The sequence below is a fragment of the Nestor notabilis genome, unplaced genomic scaffold (genome assembly GCF_000696875.1).
Source record: "Nestor notabilis isolate BGI_N333 unplaced genomic scaffold, ASM69687v1 scaffold13673, whole genome shotgun sequence".
In the NCBI taxonomy this organism is placed as follows: Eukaryota; Metazoa; Chordata; class Aves; order Psittaciformes; family Psittacidae; genus Nestor; species Nestor notabilis.
Genome location: NW_009922477.1, coordinates 65,517 through 83,564, shown reverse-complemented (window position 1 = coordinate 83,564; position 18,048 = coordinate 65,517). Strand labels below are relative to the sequence as shown.

The 18,048-nt window shown below is 42.6% G+C and overlaps 1 protein-coding gene across 1 annotated transcript in view; it reads right to left on the bottom strand.

Moving 5' to 3' along the window:
• LOC104403480 (ankyrin-2-like) overlaps window positions 1-18,048 on the bottom strand; it is a gene marked incomplete at its 5' end in the record, with an annotated part of 84,946 nt that overhangs the window by 2,199 nt on the left and 64,699 nt on the right. The window contains 9 exon segments of the mRNA XM_010011626.1: window positions 1,058-1,222; window positions 1,448-1,531; window positions 2,010-2,102; window positions 3,849-4,134; window positions 6,549-6,831; window positions 8,113-8,259; window positions 8,700-8,831; window positions 10,970-11,044; window positions 12,467-18,046. Of these exon segments, the coding sequence (XP_010009928.1) occupies window positions 1,058-1,222; window positions 1,448-1,531; window positions 2,010-2,102; window positions 3,849-4,134; window positions 6,549-6,831; window positions 8,113-8,259; window positions 8,700-8,831; window positions 10,970-11,044; window positions 12,467-18,046 (6,845 nt within the window).

Below are 18,048 nucleotides of genomic sequence, written 5' to 3'. Positions count from 1 at the left end.
GCAGGAATGGCTCTGGGATATGGCCACCCTGCACCACACTGCAGGCTGCTGTACCAGCTCACCCGCTGAGGCCACCAGTTACACCAAGTAATAAGCAGAGCTCTTGCTGTGACTCCTCCCTGTGTTCGTGCAGGTAGTACCAATTAGCTGTACTGCTCCATACTTAACATTAAGATAACTCTTCCGAGGGACAAGTCACGCTTGTAAAGCCAAGGAACTCTTACAGGAGCAACCAGACCAGTACGGGAAGTGACAAACACAATTTTATTGGACAAAATAAAGACTTATGGTTCCATATGAGAAAGACTGTACCCTTCTGGTATGGTCAGCTAACTAAAACCAAATTACTTCGTTTTCTTGTTACCTTCCTCCTAGAGAATTAACTCTGAGGATGAATTCTGGCAAGAGAACTGCAATTCAGTTCTTAGCATTTCTAATGAAATTCTCTGTTACCTGTCGTTTTCAACCACAGACCTGCCAAAAGCAAGCCTGATGCCTAGCTTCTGGCCATCCAGACATTGGTAGGGCTACACAGTGAAAGACAGGGAAAGACAAAGTGAAAGGCATTACTTACCTTTGCAGGTCATCATTTCTTTTTAATGACCTGGCTCTACAAACAGTTTGCATGAAAGCGATACCTTTTTTTTTCTTACTCTTCAAAGCAGAGAACACACCAGAAAGTGAAACCTAATATAACTGTCTGGTTTTAGAAAGGCTTAGTTGTGGACATCTAGAGAACATCGATCATTTCCTTTCAATGTTTGCTACTCTTTTCCTTAAAGAAAAAGGTACGCTAACAAATACAGAATCACATTCCATCCGTATGTCATCTTAGTACAAAGCTGTTATCTTTACGAATTTGGTACTTCTCATAAATGGCAGAATCCATGTCCTCTTTCCACCTTCCCGGCCCCACCTTTCTCTGTCTCTCTTTGGAGGCCTTTCCATCTGCAAGAATGGTTTTTCAAGTACCATTCAAAACTCAGTGTTTGTTTCAATGCGAGCAAGGGGCATTTATGCTGCTTTGCACCATCATGAGGAAAGCAGGAGATCTGACCTCTGACCGTTCGCTGTCGCTCTTCAGCACAACCCGTTTTACGACTTTGGAATAGCCATCTCCTTCTTCGATGGCGACAGGTTTCTGTGGCACTCCTTGCATTACAACTTCCTCTTTTTCTGTGCCATCTGGAGAGACGTACCGCCGGATGATCTTTCTCGTGACCTGAAGAAGGAGGTAGAGCTTTGTCCCAAAACACTTAACAAAACCATTCTCCCTCTTACTATTAGCTGTAACGCTAAATGATCTTGCGACTCAAACCAATTCTTAGCACATTGCAATCTCTCGCAAAGAGAAACTCTGGTTCCTTCCACGCTCTACTCTTAAAATTTTGCCATGAATGTGGATCTTGGACAATAAGAAGGTAGCAAGGGGTGTAACTGACAATACCTTCTTTACCACTGTGTGGCCATGTTCATCTGTGTATTGCTCTTCTGTGACTGTTTCTGGTGGCATTTCAGGCATACTATCAGCCTGTACGACAAAGAACAAAGCTTTATGAAGCGAGGCCTTCATATGGGTAAGTTTATTTAAACTTAAGCACTGTCAAAATCAGTTAATTGATTCAAGAATGGAAAACCAAAAACTACTGAGAAATGTTAGAAAAAACGTTTGTTCTGCAAATAAATACTTAGAAAGGCATGCAAAGAAAAGCAATGCCACAGTGGCCAGGCAAATGTATGTTAGCTGACAGTGTCGTGTGTGGGGCTGAGAAGCCTCCATGGGCCTCCGACTGAGGAATCTAACATAATTCAGCATTGAGTTAGCAGTATTACTGTAATCCTCCCTTTAAGAAAAGGTATCAGAATGCGTTATGTGAAGCCCATGCGTTAGTCAGGAGTGTTCCAGCGTCAGATGCAGTATCAGCCAAGCGGTTGTCCCAGCAGCAGACCTAAGGGTGTCACCGAGGCCCAGTCACCATTGGCTCATGCAGTCTTTCAACACTCAGTACCTGAATAATCACCCGGCGACGAACAACCCTGGTAGTGACCATCTCATCCTCGTCTGAGCTTATCTCCAGCCTCCCTAACTCCTCGGCTATTTCCTAGTGGAAGTACAGAAGCGGCGCTCTGGTGTATGTGGTTCTAGGAGTACTGACTCATTTTTATCTAAAACTCTGCTTTGGGGCGGGAGGCTTTGGCCACTCAACTATACATTAGCTCTTCGTTAGCACAGTGGGAAAAAAAAAAAGGATGAATCTTTGTGGTACTAATTCTGTGGGACTCTCGTAGTGCTCTTAAGGTTGCCAGGGACAAGCCTGAAATTTGCAGTGTGACATCACTGCGCTGCAGGGGACTGGAAGATACTACTAACACCAGCTCTGGAATTCATATAGATCATGTACAGTTTCTGTTTACTTACACAGAAAATTATATGAAAGCCTTTTAATTATCCCTACTGGGAGGTACAAAGTGCAGCAGATAGACAGCAGGACTAACCAGTTTGAACTACAGGACAACGTATGAATAGCCTCAGCACTGGAAAGATCAAGAAAAATTAGTAACGAGCATTGAAGTTGTTTCCTTCCTGCACAGGGAGGATTTAACTATTTAAAGGAGGAGGCCAGAAGGCAAAGAGAACCTGAAAAGAACTATCTGGGAACTGTCAACATACATATATACAAAAGCATCCAAGGGAAAATAAGTAAGGTGTGGGAGGGAAGTGTTTCTTTTCAGTGGCTGTTGGTTTACTTTGATAATTGAAGGGAACGAGAAGTCCATCATTTTTGACGGCAGCTTTTCCTATGGCAGCTATCCTACCGAGTCCCATCATAGCTAATCTTTCAACGTCTTGAGTTATTGCACGCATGTTATATTGAACCTTTTTCTGAGATCCCAGAGCCAGAGCTCTGAAACTCTTCATTCTAGAGGTGGTACATTTGGCAATAAAAATGGCAGAGAAAGAAGAGCTGGTTTCTAGGTGCATGTCACAACTGGAAACAATTTCAGCTAAAGTAGAACTGTGCTGCCTCTGCTCCAGCTTCACCGATAAACTCATTTCCTGTCCAATTACGCCTTTTCCTTTTCTTTCACTTCCAACAGGCAAAGCGAGCTGTTTACCCTTAGACCTTTATATCTGCCAAGTCATTTACATTCCCTACTAAAAGCCACAGAGTTGCTTTCTTTCCTTGCCTCTGACATTTTCCCCTCTCCCAACATTGGCATAAGGTTCCTTTGTCTTATGCAACTGATGATCTACCTCTCATAGTTTTTGTTCTTCTCTTCCATCCCCCATGTCCATTTCTCCTTGCTGCCCGCACGCTACCTGAACACCTTTCTCAAGTTCTTTTCTTCTGGTACATCCTTAGTATTCTGCAGCATACCTCCTGCCACCTCTTTTCCATGTCACTAACTTTACAGTATTTTTCACATCATTCTTCGTGCCACTCTGGGCTTGTCGTGCCTTTCTTCATAAGCTTTTAACCTTATTCCTTTGTAACTCGCTACACGTGGTTTTCACCATCCATTTGTGCACAGTTTCTGCACCCCTGACTTAACACTAATTCTCTCTCACATGCACGGATACAACTGTCACAGACCAAAGGACAATAAAGGTAGCAGAACTGGAATTTCAGCCTGTCTGGATTTAGCATACATGGCTTGCTTCAGCTTTGAAAACCTTTATAGAACTGACTACAGCTAACCCTTGGAACCACAGAGGCAAGGAGAAAAGACTCAGTTGCAGGTGGGGATTGATTAGGACAATTCAAAATAATCTCATCTTAAGGAATGAGTGAGACATAAAGCTTGTTCATTTATGTCAATTCTGTGAAAGCAAAGTCATTGTATACCTTTTCTAAGGGTTCCTCTTCATAGTCTTTTCCAAAATGCTCTGTCTGTTCATCAGTTGACTCTACTATCACTAGACTAGTTCTCCTTGGAGAGAGGTCATCCCGGCAGAGCTGGGGATCCTCGGGCTCTCGGATGATGGGAGAGTCACCTCTCTGAGCAGACAGCAGGGGCTGCGGGAACAGTTTCTCTCTTTCTTCCTTTGATGTGCCAGAATGGGTGGATTTCTCTCCTGCTGCTTTTCCAGTTACCGGTGCTGTGGACCACTCTGTTCCTGGAGTTGTGATGCTGCAAATTACAGGTCAGAGAGAAGTTACTACCGTGCAGTGCTTACCAACTGCCATAAGTTATGGACCATTATGTGCCAATTCCATATTGCTATGTGTCTGTTGTCTAGCTAAGTCTAGAAATAACCAGTACTCCTTGACAATAACTCCAGAGCAATCAGGCTAGGAATCCTTGTCTTCCCACCCGAAAAGATCTCCAAATGGATGTCCAAATGCTGCACACATAAACTTGGTCTCCATAAAGTATTTATGTGAGCTTTGCTGTTGTTTCTGCCCTCCCAAACCTATGTATTACCTATTATTTCCAGGGGGAAAGAGACTGGATGGCTACAGATGGATATGAAGTGAATAATTACTCCATTAATTTCAAGCTATACAGCTGCAGGTGAGGAGAGACTGACCTTTTGTCACGGTTTAAGGCTTAAACCACAACACCTTTACATAGAGTTCTGGAGCCTTACCCAACAGAAATTTGGTAGAGAACCTTACTTTGTTTGCAGTGTTATTTTCACTGTTGAACATTGCTATGATTTAAATGATGCTACAAGTTATTTAAACATATTATTACACATGTCACTACAGAACATATAGAAAGGTAAGACATCTACTAAAGCAGATGTACATGCGATATTTTCCTGTTGCATGTGGGCAATTAACAGCCGCTTCCAATATTAAGCTACCTCTCATCTAACTGAGTTTCATCAAGTAACCTCGTAACTCCAACGCTAGCTTGGAAAGTCACATCTGATTTGCACCAGTCATCACAACATTACCTGCTTCACCACCTAGGATCTTCTCCCGAGGGGGACTTTTCTCTTTTCATGAATATCATTAAAGAGACTAAAAGGACAACTATTTTTAAAATGTTGGGATTGCAGCCCAAAAAATGGCCAGCCTGCAAAAATTAGATCTTTCCCTTCTGAAACTTTCGAGAGGCTTTCGAACCAGCATCTGTATGCTTGCTTTTCCCCAATGCTCATCCTAAAAATTAACTGAGGAAATTGTTACATTTTAATACTAGGAGTCCAGATTCCTTTCTCCATAACCAATCCCACAAGTAGACAACAGTAATAATAACACAGAATAACTAGCACATAAACGGCTTTTTTTCCTGATACAAGTTGGGTTTTGACAATTTGTTGTGCTCCCCCAACTACTGCCCTTGAAAAAACTATATTCTGAAGTATGAAACAACTTCATTGTAGCATACGTTAAACAGTATTGCTCCAGCTTTTTTTATTTTCCTTTCACCAGACTGTATGTATTATTATCTAATTCCTCTTGGTAGGAATAATAGTAGTATAATTCCTTACGAGTTATTTAAATTTCCAGCCCAATTTTCCTCCTAGTTCACACTAGATGTGAAAGGGAGCTATATTCCTGACATTGCTACTCTTATTTAATGTGTGCAATAGTGTCTCAAATGTATTCTCTATTTCTCAGAAACATTAATTTCCTCATAGAAAATCATTAGGAAATACTGGTATTTTTCCCTATCAGTGCAATGTCACTCTTCCACCTTAGACTCTGCTTTCCACCTCCCATGCTTGCTCCTGGGTGTAAAGCATATTGCAAGCGAAAGAATCCCCAGAAGACCACTTGCTGCACTCAGCTGTGGTTGGAATGCTTGGACCTGTGCCTCTACATCAAAGCTAATCACTCACAGAAACCTCATTTTTTGGAAGGGGATCCTTGGCAATATGCTAGCCTACTAGTACCTGAAAGAACCCTGCATGGAGTCATCAGCATCAGCGCGTTACTAGGACAGTGGGAAGAAAGAAACATGATCCTTTTCAAGTTCCTTTCCACATGAACTGACCCCACTGACAGCCCCAGATCAGAATACAAGGCTTTGCTGTGCAGGTCTTCTAAATCTATACTTCACTGTGAGTTGCTCCCTTAAGTGCTTTTGCCTTCTCTGTATAAAACCCTGCGTCTGTTCATTTGGCCATTTGCAATTTACTTCTAAAAACCTAGTTCCTAATACGTGGTTCTGAGTTTTGTAAGTAACAACTAAATTGGAAAATTTTTGCCTTGGGTGAAAAAGCCATCCTGAAGTTAAAGGAAGGCCCCTCTCTCTAGTGTTAATTCCATTCAGTTTACCATGGCTTGCCACCTAATGTGTGAGAAATCTATATGGTCGGCAAATACCTCTGAACACCTCTACATTACATGTCTCTTCTTTCACGTGTACCAGACTGGATTATGGTTATATCTGCACAATGACAGACCGACCTTCCTAATCCTTAAGGTTTCCTCCTTAACCTGCAATGGGAACTAACAAATGGGTGCATGCAATTGGAGGAGAATTCTAGTGTATTCATCCGTTTCAAAGAAAACTGTAAAATCCCCTTATTACACAGAGAAGAAAGAACCTGTTCCATTGTAGTTTCCTTCTAGTCTTTTGACACTTACAAGTATTCCTGTTGTGAAGTAGATGTTTTTTCTGGCACATCTTGGGTTTTCCCTGAGAATTCAGCTTCTACTTGTTCCTTATGCGCTTGTCTCAGGAGCTCGGCCATTGGTACTTCTGCCTCACTCCTGGGAGTGCTGTCTTGAAAAGGAGAATAACTGACAGACGCATCTTCCTCAGAGACAAGAGGAGGGTGTTCGGTTGGCTCACTGTCTTTAGATATTCTATGTTGTTCTTCTCGCTTACGTCTTGAACTGTATACTTCTTCTTGCAGTGCAGAAAATCCTTTAAGAAAAAGAGAGATGACAAATGCCATTATAAGACTTACTAGAAAGCAGGAAGTCCTTCATGTTCTTCATGCACATTTTAAATCCCTGGACAGAACATGCTGCCTGAAATTTTTAAACATCTGGACTGGGAGAGTATAGAACCTCTTTAAATAGCTGAAGGAACGCTGGAACTGCTGTTGCCAAATAATGAATCTTTTCAGCAACAGGCAAAAGGCAAATCACCCAGAAATTTACCTAGAGCCAGTAATCTTGAAACCGTCAAAGAATGCAAGAAGATTCATAACAGGTTTTTTCCAGCACAGTAGGATAGGCTTCAGTGACATATATCCCACCCCCCACCCCCTTATTGATCTCGTTATGGAAAAAAATAACCACTCAGGTATAGACAAAGATATTCACATAAGACTGGGTGCAAGAACGTACTCATTTACAGGCTTCAAAGCACATAAACACCCACCCCAACCCCTAATCTCCAAGTAATGGCTCTCGTTCTGAAAAAAAAGTACAATAACATCTGCTTTTCAGTTCTATGGGTCACAAGCTTGGACTTTTGTTTTTCCTTATTAGGCACGTTCACAAGGAACCTACTGAACTCTGAAGAAGAGCTTGGGGAATAACATAACTACTTGTACTGAATTTGGGCTGGGAACAGAGGTATACATTCTAAAAGTAATTGGTAGCGAACAACTTTCTATTCCTGCATTCTGTTCAAGATGGAATGCTCACAGCTGTCTTAATACTTTACTGAGCTATTCCTTCAATATTAAGGATGTAAAAGTATCACTTCCAGAAAACAGAATTGTATTTCATGCAGTCTGGAGGTGTTTCTTTAGTTTACAACCATTGCTCAAATCTCCTGGACTTGGAAACTGAAGAAATCCAACAGCATCATAGCAAAATTACAGTATCCTGGATACTTGAATTCAAAGATTTCTCCAAAGTTTTCCTTCTTCAAATTACAGTCTAATCCTAATGCAAGCTTCATAACTTTCATTAAAGTACTCGTATAAGAAAAAAAAACTCAACAAACCATGCACTGGGATTTGCTGTAGTTTCTGACAAAATTCCTTTATATGCTTTTCAAAGCATATAAAGAATTGTCTGATGGGGAGATCTTATACCCTGTGAAACAGCAACTAGTGCAACATCATGGTTGCAAAATGGGATCCTACTGTTCAGTCATAAGACCTAATGGATTCTCCTACTCAAACGTTTCAGTACAGAAGCTAACGCTCAGGTGAGATGATCCAGGCAGCCTGGATAGGGAGACCTTTACCTTCACTGTGGTCCAATCCTATCGTTTGCTCCATTTCCGCGTATGTGCGAGTGCCATGGACCTGCATGGAGTTGATGCCGCTGGTCTCCATGAGGTGAACGATATCCATGCGGTTGATTTTTGTAAGACATTGGGTAAGATTTGTATCTGTGGCATTAGAACAACACCATGTAGCTGAGTTAAGAATTTCACAAGCTCTCTCCCTTCTGTTTTCCACAGGAAAAAAAAAATGAACCAAAGGGCTGCCTATGAAAATTACGACTCACTTTGTCTCTTTCTGTAACCAATTTGTTTAGTTTCCCAAAACATTTTCCAGTTAAGGAAAAAGAGGCCTCTGTGGTTTTCCACTCTTTCTTTGTTACAAGATGTTCTGCCTTGCCCTCAAATAAAGATTGATCTGTTTCTCTGAGAATCTTATGTTGTTATGCAGACAAGCTTAAAAAAAAAAGAGATCTTAAGTACAACCTATGGTCATTCTTTCTATAGCTGACATTTTACCTGAATTCTCTTTCTGTGACTGTAATGAGCATCTGTCACCTCAACTACCAAATAGAAGACAGTTTTATGGACTGTAAGAGGAAACAAACCTGTTGCATGCTTCCCATCCCTTTCGAGCCAGTATTTGAGGAGCGCGTGGCTCTGGTCTTGAAGCGAATTTGGATTTTCAATTCGGATCTGGTGAATTTGCTCTTCAGTGAAATCCAGTTCTCTCGCTAGCTCTGAAAAAGAAATCCATCTCTGTAAAGATGCCTTTTTCTTTTTCCCAGCCTTCAATCTATTTTACTGCCATCGGCAGCAAAGTAGATTACAAACTTCTCTGAAACCAGATTGTCTTTGCTTCTGTGCACCTTGTGTTGTATTTAGAGACACAGTTCAACAGTAAGTCCATGACAAAGACACAAATGCTTACATCTAGAAGTCTGTGTGAGTTTTTATTTTTTTTGCCTATTGTTCCTAGTTCTGAGAGGCACACGCTGTCATTGACCACATTTAGCGGCACCGAGCCACCAAATAGCACAGTTGCAGAAATGGCACACAAGCAGATAAAAATATTTCTAGCTACAGAGCACCCCGGTCAGCAGATTCTATCCTCTGCAATGTTGACTATTTCAGAAGCTGTCGTCAAAATCTAGGCAAAGGTTCCACTTTACATAATGGCATTCTGTAGTAGGTCTAGACTAAAGCATAGTACTACTACTCCTCTGGGCTCATTTCATTTAAAGAAATGTTTACAACAGATGAAAAAAGGAAACTGAAAATATGAAATTGAGGATAACCAATGTCTTTCTGATGTAGCATAGACTCAGACTGCAGTCAAGAAAAGAGAAATGGTTTAATAGTCTAACATCTCTACTGTATCCAGAACCAGGAGCAGCTTTCTGCCGCTGCCTTCTGAAACAGGTCATCGGATGAGTCAAAAGCATGTAGAATTTGTGAGAATCCTACTGTTATTCCCAGTCTCTGGATTTCTGCTGCTTTCACAAAAAAGGATTCCTATTCTATTCCACTGTCATTATCACTGTAGGGGCACAGACTTGATTTTGGAGGGTATCACATTTTAAAAGGGAGGAGGGAACCCTAACCACAAAGCATGGATAACCTTGTCTCCAGGCTGATAGTAAACTGCTGTAACCATGAATTTCAAAGATACAGCAGCTACACTTGAGATTCAGATCCTTGTGAGTCTCATACATTTGGACAAAAAACAGACACCACTTCATCCCCCAAAGTAACATTTGATGCAGTCATCTTTACTATAATCTATCTTTACCATATCTAAGATGGGAGTATTTATGCAGTGTATTACCCTGCCCTCTCTAAAATGCTATAAAACATTATTGTCTACTTTGACGAGCATCCCTTATTTCTACTTTTGTTTTCAGAACTGTCTATTAATTTCTATAACCTTTTCAGCATATTCCTATTCTGCTACACTGCACAGGTCGAAGACCTACTGAATTCAAGATACTCCATGCTGGGATGAGTGAGACATGCTCCCAGTCTTCTCTATGGATTGAAACAGAGGATAGGGCAGGAAGAGGTGAGTGACATATGCAAAAGTATTGGTGATATTGTGAGTATACTTACATATGCCTATAAAAACAGTATAGAGCACAATCTTCGTTATTAAAGAGAAAGCTAATGTGTGCTCTGGCACACAACTCATCTTTTACTCCTAGAGCCTCGCTTCTTTTCAGGAGCACGGTACTCAGGTACCACTCTAGGGATAGATAAAAAACAGTGTCGACCCAATTTAATGGGTTTTGCAGCAATTTTTTGTTGGACTGCACTGTTCGACACGGTGCTGAGATTTCTGTCTGACTCCTTCTCTTTGTAAACAATTTTGAGCCAATTTTCAGTGACAGACACCTGCATTTCACTCTCTGCTACTTTTGCTCATACCCAGTCCTGTTAACTGGTTCAGATCTATTTGAGCCACAACGTTAAAGTGATTGCTGCAAATAAGACCCTTTTATCCCTTTTTCCTCAGGACAGTGCTGCAGAAAAGAAGCTGATGTCATATTCCTATAGTGGCCTTCCAGCTCAGGAGTTCCAGAACAGAGATGATGTTTATTCCTGTATTCATTTATCTTCTAGCCAGAGATGTTGCATTTCACAAGAAAGAGGAGAGGAATGTATGCCAGTTCTCTCGCCCTTCCCCATGCAGCAAGAGAGGCCTTGTCTCTGCATCCAAGTTCTTACCTAAAAGGCTATAGGAATCTTAGCACCCAGAAGACAGTAAGCTACTGAAATATCTCTACCAAATATCTTTAGATAATCAGGAAATCATCTGAAAGAAACATGAAAACAGTGAGGAACGCTTCACTCCTTTCTTTCTGGACGATATGCATTTTACCTGTCCAGCTGAATCCAAGATGATCAGCAATATGGGCCAGTCTTTCCTCTGTCCTTTCCCGATCATCCTGTTGATCTAAAGGTCAAAGAGAACCACAAGTTGCCTTTTACAATTTAAAAACCTTTTCCATAGGTGATAGAGCCCAAGAAGGGAAAGTGCTGTGTTTTTTTCTAACCACTGCTTTTCTAACTGCTAAATGGGGAGAGGCTGTTAAAATTGGTAACTCAAGTGGGGACTGTAAATCCCCAGGCTTAGAAAACAAAGCAAAACCAACAAAAACAAAACAACAAAAGCTTGATTTTTCAAAAAGCACAGGACCATCTATATTTTCTACTTGAAAATCAGGCTTTCGTGTGAAAGTTTAAATGCGGACTGAAGTGCCTAGTGTGCCTATTTTGGCCAAGCATTTTATTCTAGAACTTCACTCTAACAGCACATTGAAGACTTTAAGACAAGAGCTGTGATTTTTCCATGCCTCCTTAGTAAATACCAAGGTTGATAAATTCATCTGGACCAGTGCTTCTAATTCTGTTCTTTCCATTGTAGGGGAAGTTTTGTTCAAAGAGCCCATATGGCACTTCATATTATGGTTTGTATTTGAGATATCACTAATTTAAGTGTGACTGATGTTTTCAACAGGGTTGCGATACACGATAGTTACAGTGAAGGCAAGGAAAAATACGATGTTCGTTCGCTGGTCTTCATTGCTTTGAGACTGTTCCTCCCATCCCCAACGCTACTTTGAGGATGGCAGAATTTGAGTTTTGATTTTCCCTGAATGCACACCTGGATTGCAGTATCTCAGAAGCAGAAAATTGCTTTGCATTAAAGACATATGCATGTTTCTTTTTAGCTGCTGGATTTCCATCATGGCTACTCAGTAGCTGTATGCAAGTAGCCAGAGGAAAAGCAAATGCCAGAAAACTCATACTAAAGTTACTAGTGACACAGATTTTTCTTGAGATATGGATTGTCAAAAAAAGGACCATGAAAAAGTTAATTGTGTAAAGCTTCTGTACATTTTTTTTATGTAAGAACTCAAAGGAAAATAAATTTTCCTGTCCTTGTTTCAATTGATGCCCAAATATTCCACTATTAGAAAAATTAACAGTTAAGAATAGGGCCAGGGAAAGTCAAAAGCCAAAATGTGCACAACCTGAGCCATTGATTGAATGGTAAAGCAAGACATATACTGAGAAGTGTTTTTGCTTATTACGGTAACACTTCCCACCAGCATTCATGGTTTGCAATCTTGAGATCTGTTTCACAGACAAGACAGACACAGATACAACACAAAAAACCCCAAATGTGGCTCACTGGGAAAATAAAACAAACAACACAACTAACCACCAAAAGCTTAAAGAAAATGCCTCACACATCACGCATGTACACACACGTACAGATGCACACCCCCACGCACACCAAAGAAAACAAAAAAAACAAGAAGTTTAATTCATGACATGCGTCGCACAGGGAATCCCAGTCGTCGGCAAATACCTTCAGCATGGTCATGGACATTTTCATCAGGGATACGTTCAATCTGAGTCTCTACGGACTCATCCCAAATGGGTCTGGTGTCAAAGATGTCTTCCGGAACTGACTGCTGGGTCTCACCAGATGGCACATTTTCAATAACTGAAACTTCTAGGGCACTACTGCTTTCATCGTCTGAAACTAATTCTTGTTCTCTCTCTGACTGTGTGAGTCTTTCCACTAACTTAGAAGCTTCATCACTAATTTCTTCAAAGAATTCTATGGAGTTTTTGTAAAGGTCAAAAAAATGTTCTTTACTTTCTTTTGTGGGACTAAAAGCACTGCGGGAGGCTGTAGTGCTTCTGCTTTTAACTGGCAACCGTGACGAAAATGCCTTGGGTCTTGCTGTTGTTGCCTCATCTGAGTCTAGCTCAAGGTTCATCTCTCTCTCCCTCTCTCTGGTCTCTGCTTCTGCTTCAGCATAACTCCTAGCTTTTATTGATCGCTTAATCTTTGGGTCCATAGGAATACTCGCATCGGATTCAGATTTACTGCGGTTATCTTGTTTCACGGGCAGTTTGCCAGTCACGTCCGGAGCTTTGGGTGACTCTAGCTTGCGGACAGATGCATCCGTGTGCATATGCTGCTGTTCAGTTTTTTGGAAAGCTGCTTTGACTGGGATTTTAGACTTTGGTTTTGCTGGGTCATCTTTTCCTTCACACTGCAAACCATCTAAGAAGCTGTCTGTGGGAAGGCTCTCGTTTTCCAACTGTTGCAATGCAGCAGCGGCTGTTCTTACAGGAATTTTGGATTTGCTTTCACAAGAAGGCGCTCTCTCCATCAGAGCAGTAGGGATTTCAATCACAGATCTCTGTTCCTCTGGCGAAGAGTCTGGGGACTCATCACCCTGTCCAGAACTAACTGATCTAGTGACTTTGGAAAAATCTAATTCATCTTCTACTACGGCCCACTCGGGAGAGGTGGGGGAAGGCACCTGACTGCTCTCAACCACGTCAGTCTCCGTTCTGGAGAAGGGCTCAGCTTCTGAGGCAGCGATTTCTTTCTTTGGTGATTTTGAAGAAGCCGAAATACCCATTTTAATTGGAATTCTGGATTTCAGATCTGCTTTTGAGGAACCTGTGCCGACACCTTCGTCTGTCATTTCTTCTGATATATCACTACACTCAGATGCTGGGGGTGAATATTTCAAGGTATCCTTTTCTTGTTTATCCGAGTCCTCCAATTCCAAAGGTGAAAATGGATCTGGTGAGCTCTTTAGCTTACAAGATTCTACCTCTGCTGCTTCTTTCACTTCTTCAGATAAAGGAACTTCTTCCTGAGGCTGCTGCCCCATTTGGAAGAAGTGAAAGCTTTCATCTGCATAGTTCCTTTTGGTCATGTCAATGGCCCCACTTCTAGTCATTTCAAACAACTTTCCTTCCTGAAAAAGAAATGGATTCTGTTCACTAAGTGGTGTCCCTTCTTCGGTGGGCGTTCTGGCCGGCGTGGTATCAGGTGTTGTGCCTTGTGATCGCCTGTCTACCATCAACCCAAATATTTTCTGTTCCTCTTCTTTCACCCGAGCTTCAAAGGCTTCATCGTCTTCCCGTATTTCACTCCACATGTCAGAATCCACGTCAGTTTTAGTGATGACAACTTGACCAATTGATTTCTCTGTTTCATCTCTGATATCCTCAAGGGCAGATTCTGCTAATTTTGTGGAATCCGATGCTGAAGACCCCTGTGACATTTTCTGAAACGCATCCTCTGTTTTGGGCTCTATTTCCATATATACTTCCTCTGAAAAGCAATACTCGCTACCTGCGTCTCTGCTAAGTAAATCTTCACTAGTCTGATCTTTCCCTTCCTTGGTAGAACAGCTTTCCCTAGGCAGCAGTTTTCTACCAGATCCTACCTTACTTTCAGGGTCAGTAAAGAAATGTTCAGAAGACATGTTCTCATAAGGGCTTACTATACTATTTTGAGCAGCATCTGCTACGCAGCTTTCCGGTTCCACTGTTTCAGCAGTGAGGGATGAATACTCTGGTAGGGGCTCCTCAGCAAGAGTCTCTCCTGGGCATGTTTCAAAATCTGTATCTGCTTTTCCCAAACCACTTCCCACAGTGAAACGGTCAGCAGTATCGCTTTCAGCCTGTTTGGCATGTTGTGGTACAGCGTACTTGGTGGTACCGTGTCCACAAGAACTACCATCTACGTTCTCTGGCACAGCTCTTGTAGCAATGAGATCTGTGCATGTTAATGATGAGGTGGCTTCAACATCTTTTTTGGTAGTATCACATTGCTTGAGTGTTAGCAGCGACTCAGGGTGAACTTCTTTTTGAGAACTGGCATCAGTGAAATGACACGGAGTACCTCCAGACAGTGTGGCTGGGGCACTAGGACTAACAACCTCCCTGTCATTTGCACAGCCGCATTTTGATTCATCAGGTTCTGCACAACCATCAGAATGACAAGCAGAAGCCGTACAGCTGCCTCTGGGGATAAGCGGTTCTTCTTTGCCATCCTCTATCGGCTTATCCTGTTCCACTTTAACCAAACCAATCCCGATAGAGCACCTTTCTGAATCAATAGGTTGAAAACCTGCTTCATCGGGGCTAGAGCAGGAGTCAATACTGGATGGTAACGGTGAGGGTGGCTGCACCCGGATCACAGGCTCCATTAAGAGGCCTGAGTCGGCCTCTCTTTTCAGCCGAGTCAATTCTGGCTCACTTTCTGAAGAGGAAGAGCTTTTTCTAGACTCAGCTGTGGGCATCACCACCATAGGTATATCTCTGTCTTCCACAGCTGTCGACTGTGGTTCTTCAGCTCTACATGCATCTTCTGAATTAGCAATGGCAGTGGATTCACCTTGCTTACAATCCTTTTTGCAATCTCTCTTCTGTTTCGCTTCTTGTTCCAACTCATCAAACATTTTGATTTTGGTCACCATTTTAAACATCTCCTCTTCAGGGGTGAATCTCTTCTTCGGCTCACTTTCCGAATCGTCCTCCGGTTCTTCACTGACTTCAGGGATCACGGCTGACTTCCGTACACTGGACAGTGCCTGTGAGTCTGCTGTTTTAGGTGTGATTTCATAGCTAATTTCTTCAGAACTAGGAGTCTCAGGTGAAAGCGGACTTTTCCCCGAGCTCTCCATGAGGGACGTTTGCTCCAGACTGTCATCATCAGCACTTCCCTCGGGGTCACGGAGAATCCTGGAACGCACCGATGCCAGCTCTGGGCAGGTTTCTCCTTTGCCAAGAAGGGAAGGCAGAGGACACTGCCCCAAAATACCAGCCTTCACTGTTGGTTCTACGGGGCTACTTTCAAGAGAATCACGGCAGGGAGACTCTTTCATAGGACTGGGCTCCAAAGAATCAGGTGTTTTGTGTGACGAGTTATCTTCTAGCACTGGGCTTGCCTCCAGGGAGTCTTTATGACTTATAGCCAAAGAGTCATCTGCAACTGGGCTAAAGCTTTCACTATCATGGCTAGCAAGTGAAAGTTCCAATTTCTGGGGACTTCTAACCGCAACACGGTGTTCACAGGTTATATCTTTGTCTTTCGCTAAAGCAGTGTCATGTGTTTCAGAAGACTTAGTTAAATGTGCAGTGGTTGCAGATTCTGTATCCCTGCTAATATCTTTCATAATGGAAGCTGCGCTATTTTCTGTAAGCTTATCAGCCTCTTCTTCAGAGGCTGTAGGTACAAGGTCTTCCGATACATGGTCAGAATGAGACTTACTAGTCTCAGTAACAGCATCTAGCTGCCTTTCAGTAATACCTTTTTCATCTTCCTTTGGAGGGAGTTCCTTCGGAGAACATGTTTCTGCTGTTGTGTGGGCACTAGCTGCTCCTTTAGCTTCTTCGATTGGCCCATCTGTTTTCTTTGGTGAGAATGAAAGGCTTTCGGGGCTTGTTTCTGGAGTTTCTGCCAGACCCTCATGCTTATAACTTTCTTCAGAGCTGATCTGAGGGGTTCCATCCAGTAGGCTACCCGGAGAATCGGCCACGCCTTCGTGCTTCAGGCTCTCGGAGCTCCCATCAAAAGCAGCGCTTTGCAGAGAAAGAGTGGGCAGGAACCCGTCTTTCCCGTAGTCTGTGGGAAAAGCAGCGCTGAACGGGCTGGTCAGTACTTGCTCCAAGTTAAGTTCTCCCTCCTCCGTCACTGAAAGGTGCCGGAACTGTTGATATTTGTCATTGTCTTCCAGTTCTTCTTTAATGACGTCAGAAAAGTCTGTTGAGGTTTTTCTGTCAGGGCTGATCTGGAAGTCAGTATCTCCCTGGTCATCAGAAGGCCTGCCCTTTCCAACCACTGCATCTTTGGCACTTTCATCATCAAACACTGGAGGGAGAGGTTCAGTCGGTTTTTTGCTGCCCTGCTCTTTTACCTGGTCTTTACTCGCAGCTTTCTTGGTAGTTTCAACGGTAGAGAGTTGCATTTTTCCTTTTTTGGATTGCGGCTCTTTCTCTGTTTTTAATCCCGCACTTTGTTTGTCCTTCTGTTTGTCCGTCTTGTGGCTTGTTACTCGCCTCATTTCGCTTTGTGAAACTGTCGTTTTTCTCCGTGTTGTTTCCTTCTCGGGGAGCTGTTGCTTCTGTTTGACAGATTTGTGCTCAAACAGTCCAGATATATTCTTGGATGGGTCTTGACCTGACTGGAAGGCTTTCATCAGTTCACGAACTGACATGGTCTCTTCAAGTCTTTCCGTCTTAGAAGAAGGGGAAACAGGCGGCTGTGCTTTATGTACAGCCGGCTTTTTAACTTGTACGGGTCTTTTGGAAGCCTTCTCAGCAGTGCCTTCTTTGGTCTGAATTCTGACAGGCAGTTTTGACCGTACTTTTTGCTCATCTTCCACTCGTTTCTGAAGAGCTTTAACTTTATCTTTGATTGAGCCAATAGGAGTTTCCTCTATAACAGGGGATACAGCTTTAGCCTCCAGCGCAGCTGTCGGCATTAGGCCAGGTTCCTCACTGCCTTGTGACGCCTCCGAAGTGAGCTTCGTTAGCTTTGGCTGCTCTTCACCGCTGCGCATCTTGCCTTCCTTTTGCTTTGGCTTGTCTCTTAATTTTGTCCTAAGGGGCTTTTTAATTTCTAAGGCCGGCTTGTGTTGCTCCTGCAGACTTCGTGGTTTGGCTGTCTGAGATTCTTGACCTTTTTCAGAATCCCTGCTTACTACTACAGCTTCAAATCTCTCCTCTACCAAGTCTTCTTGTAAGGCTGGTGGCTGTACCTTGTGAAGAGAAATGTATGGTTTTAAGTCCTCTGTAACGTAATCTACCATCCCTGTCACGTCTGCCTTCTCCATTTTTGTTGTCCCTTCATCTACCCTGACTTCTACACGTGTAGGTTCGGTGGCTTCTGAAGGAGCACTTCTTCTGGCCTCTTCAATTTCTTCATCACTGACAATGACCCATTCTTCTTCTGAAAGTTCTTGTTTGGAAAGGGACTTCTGCAAAACATGTTCTCTGGTATAGGATCCACCTCTCAGAATTTCATTTACTTTTTCTAAGTCTTCTTTCACTCTTTCAACTATTTCAAATGGCTCTCCTGGCTCTTCCTCACCGGCTTTTCCAAGATCTTTCACTTTAATGGAGCCTGTGAGT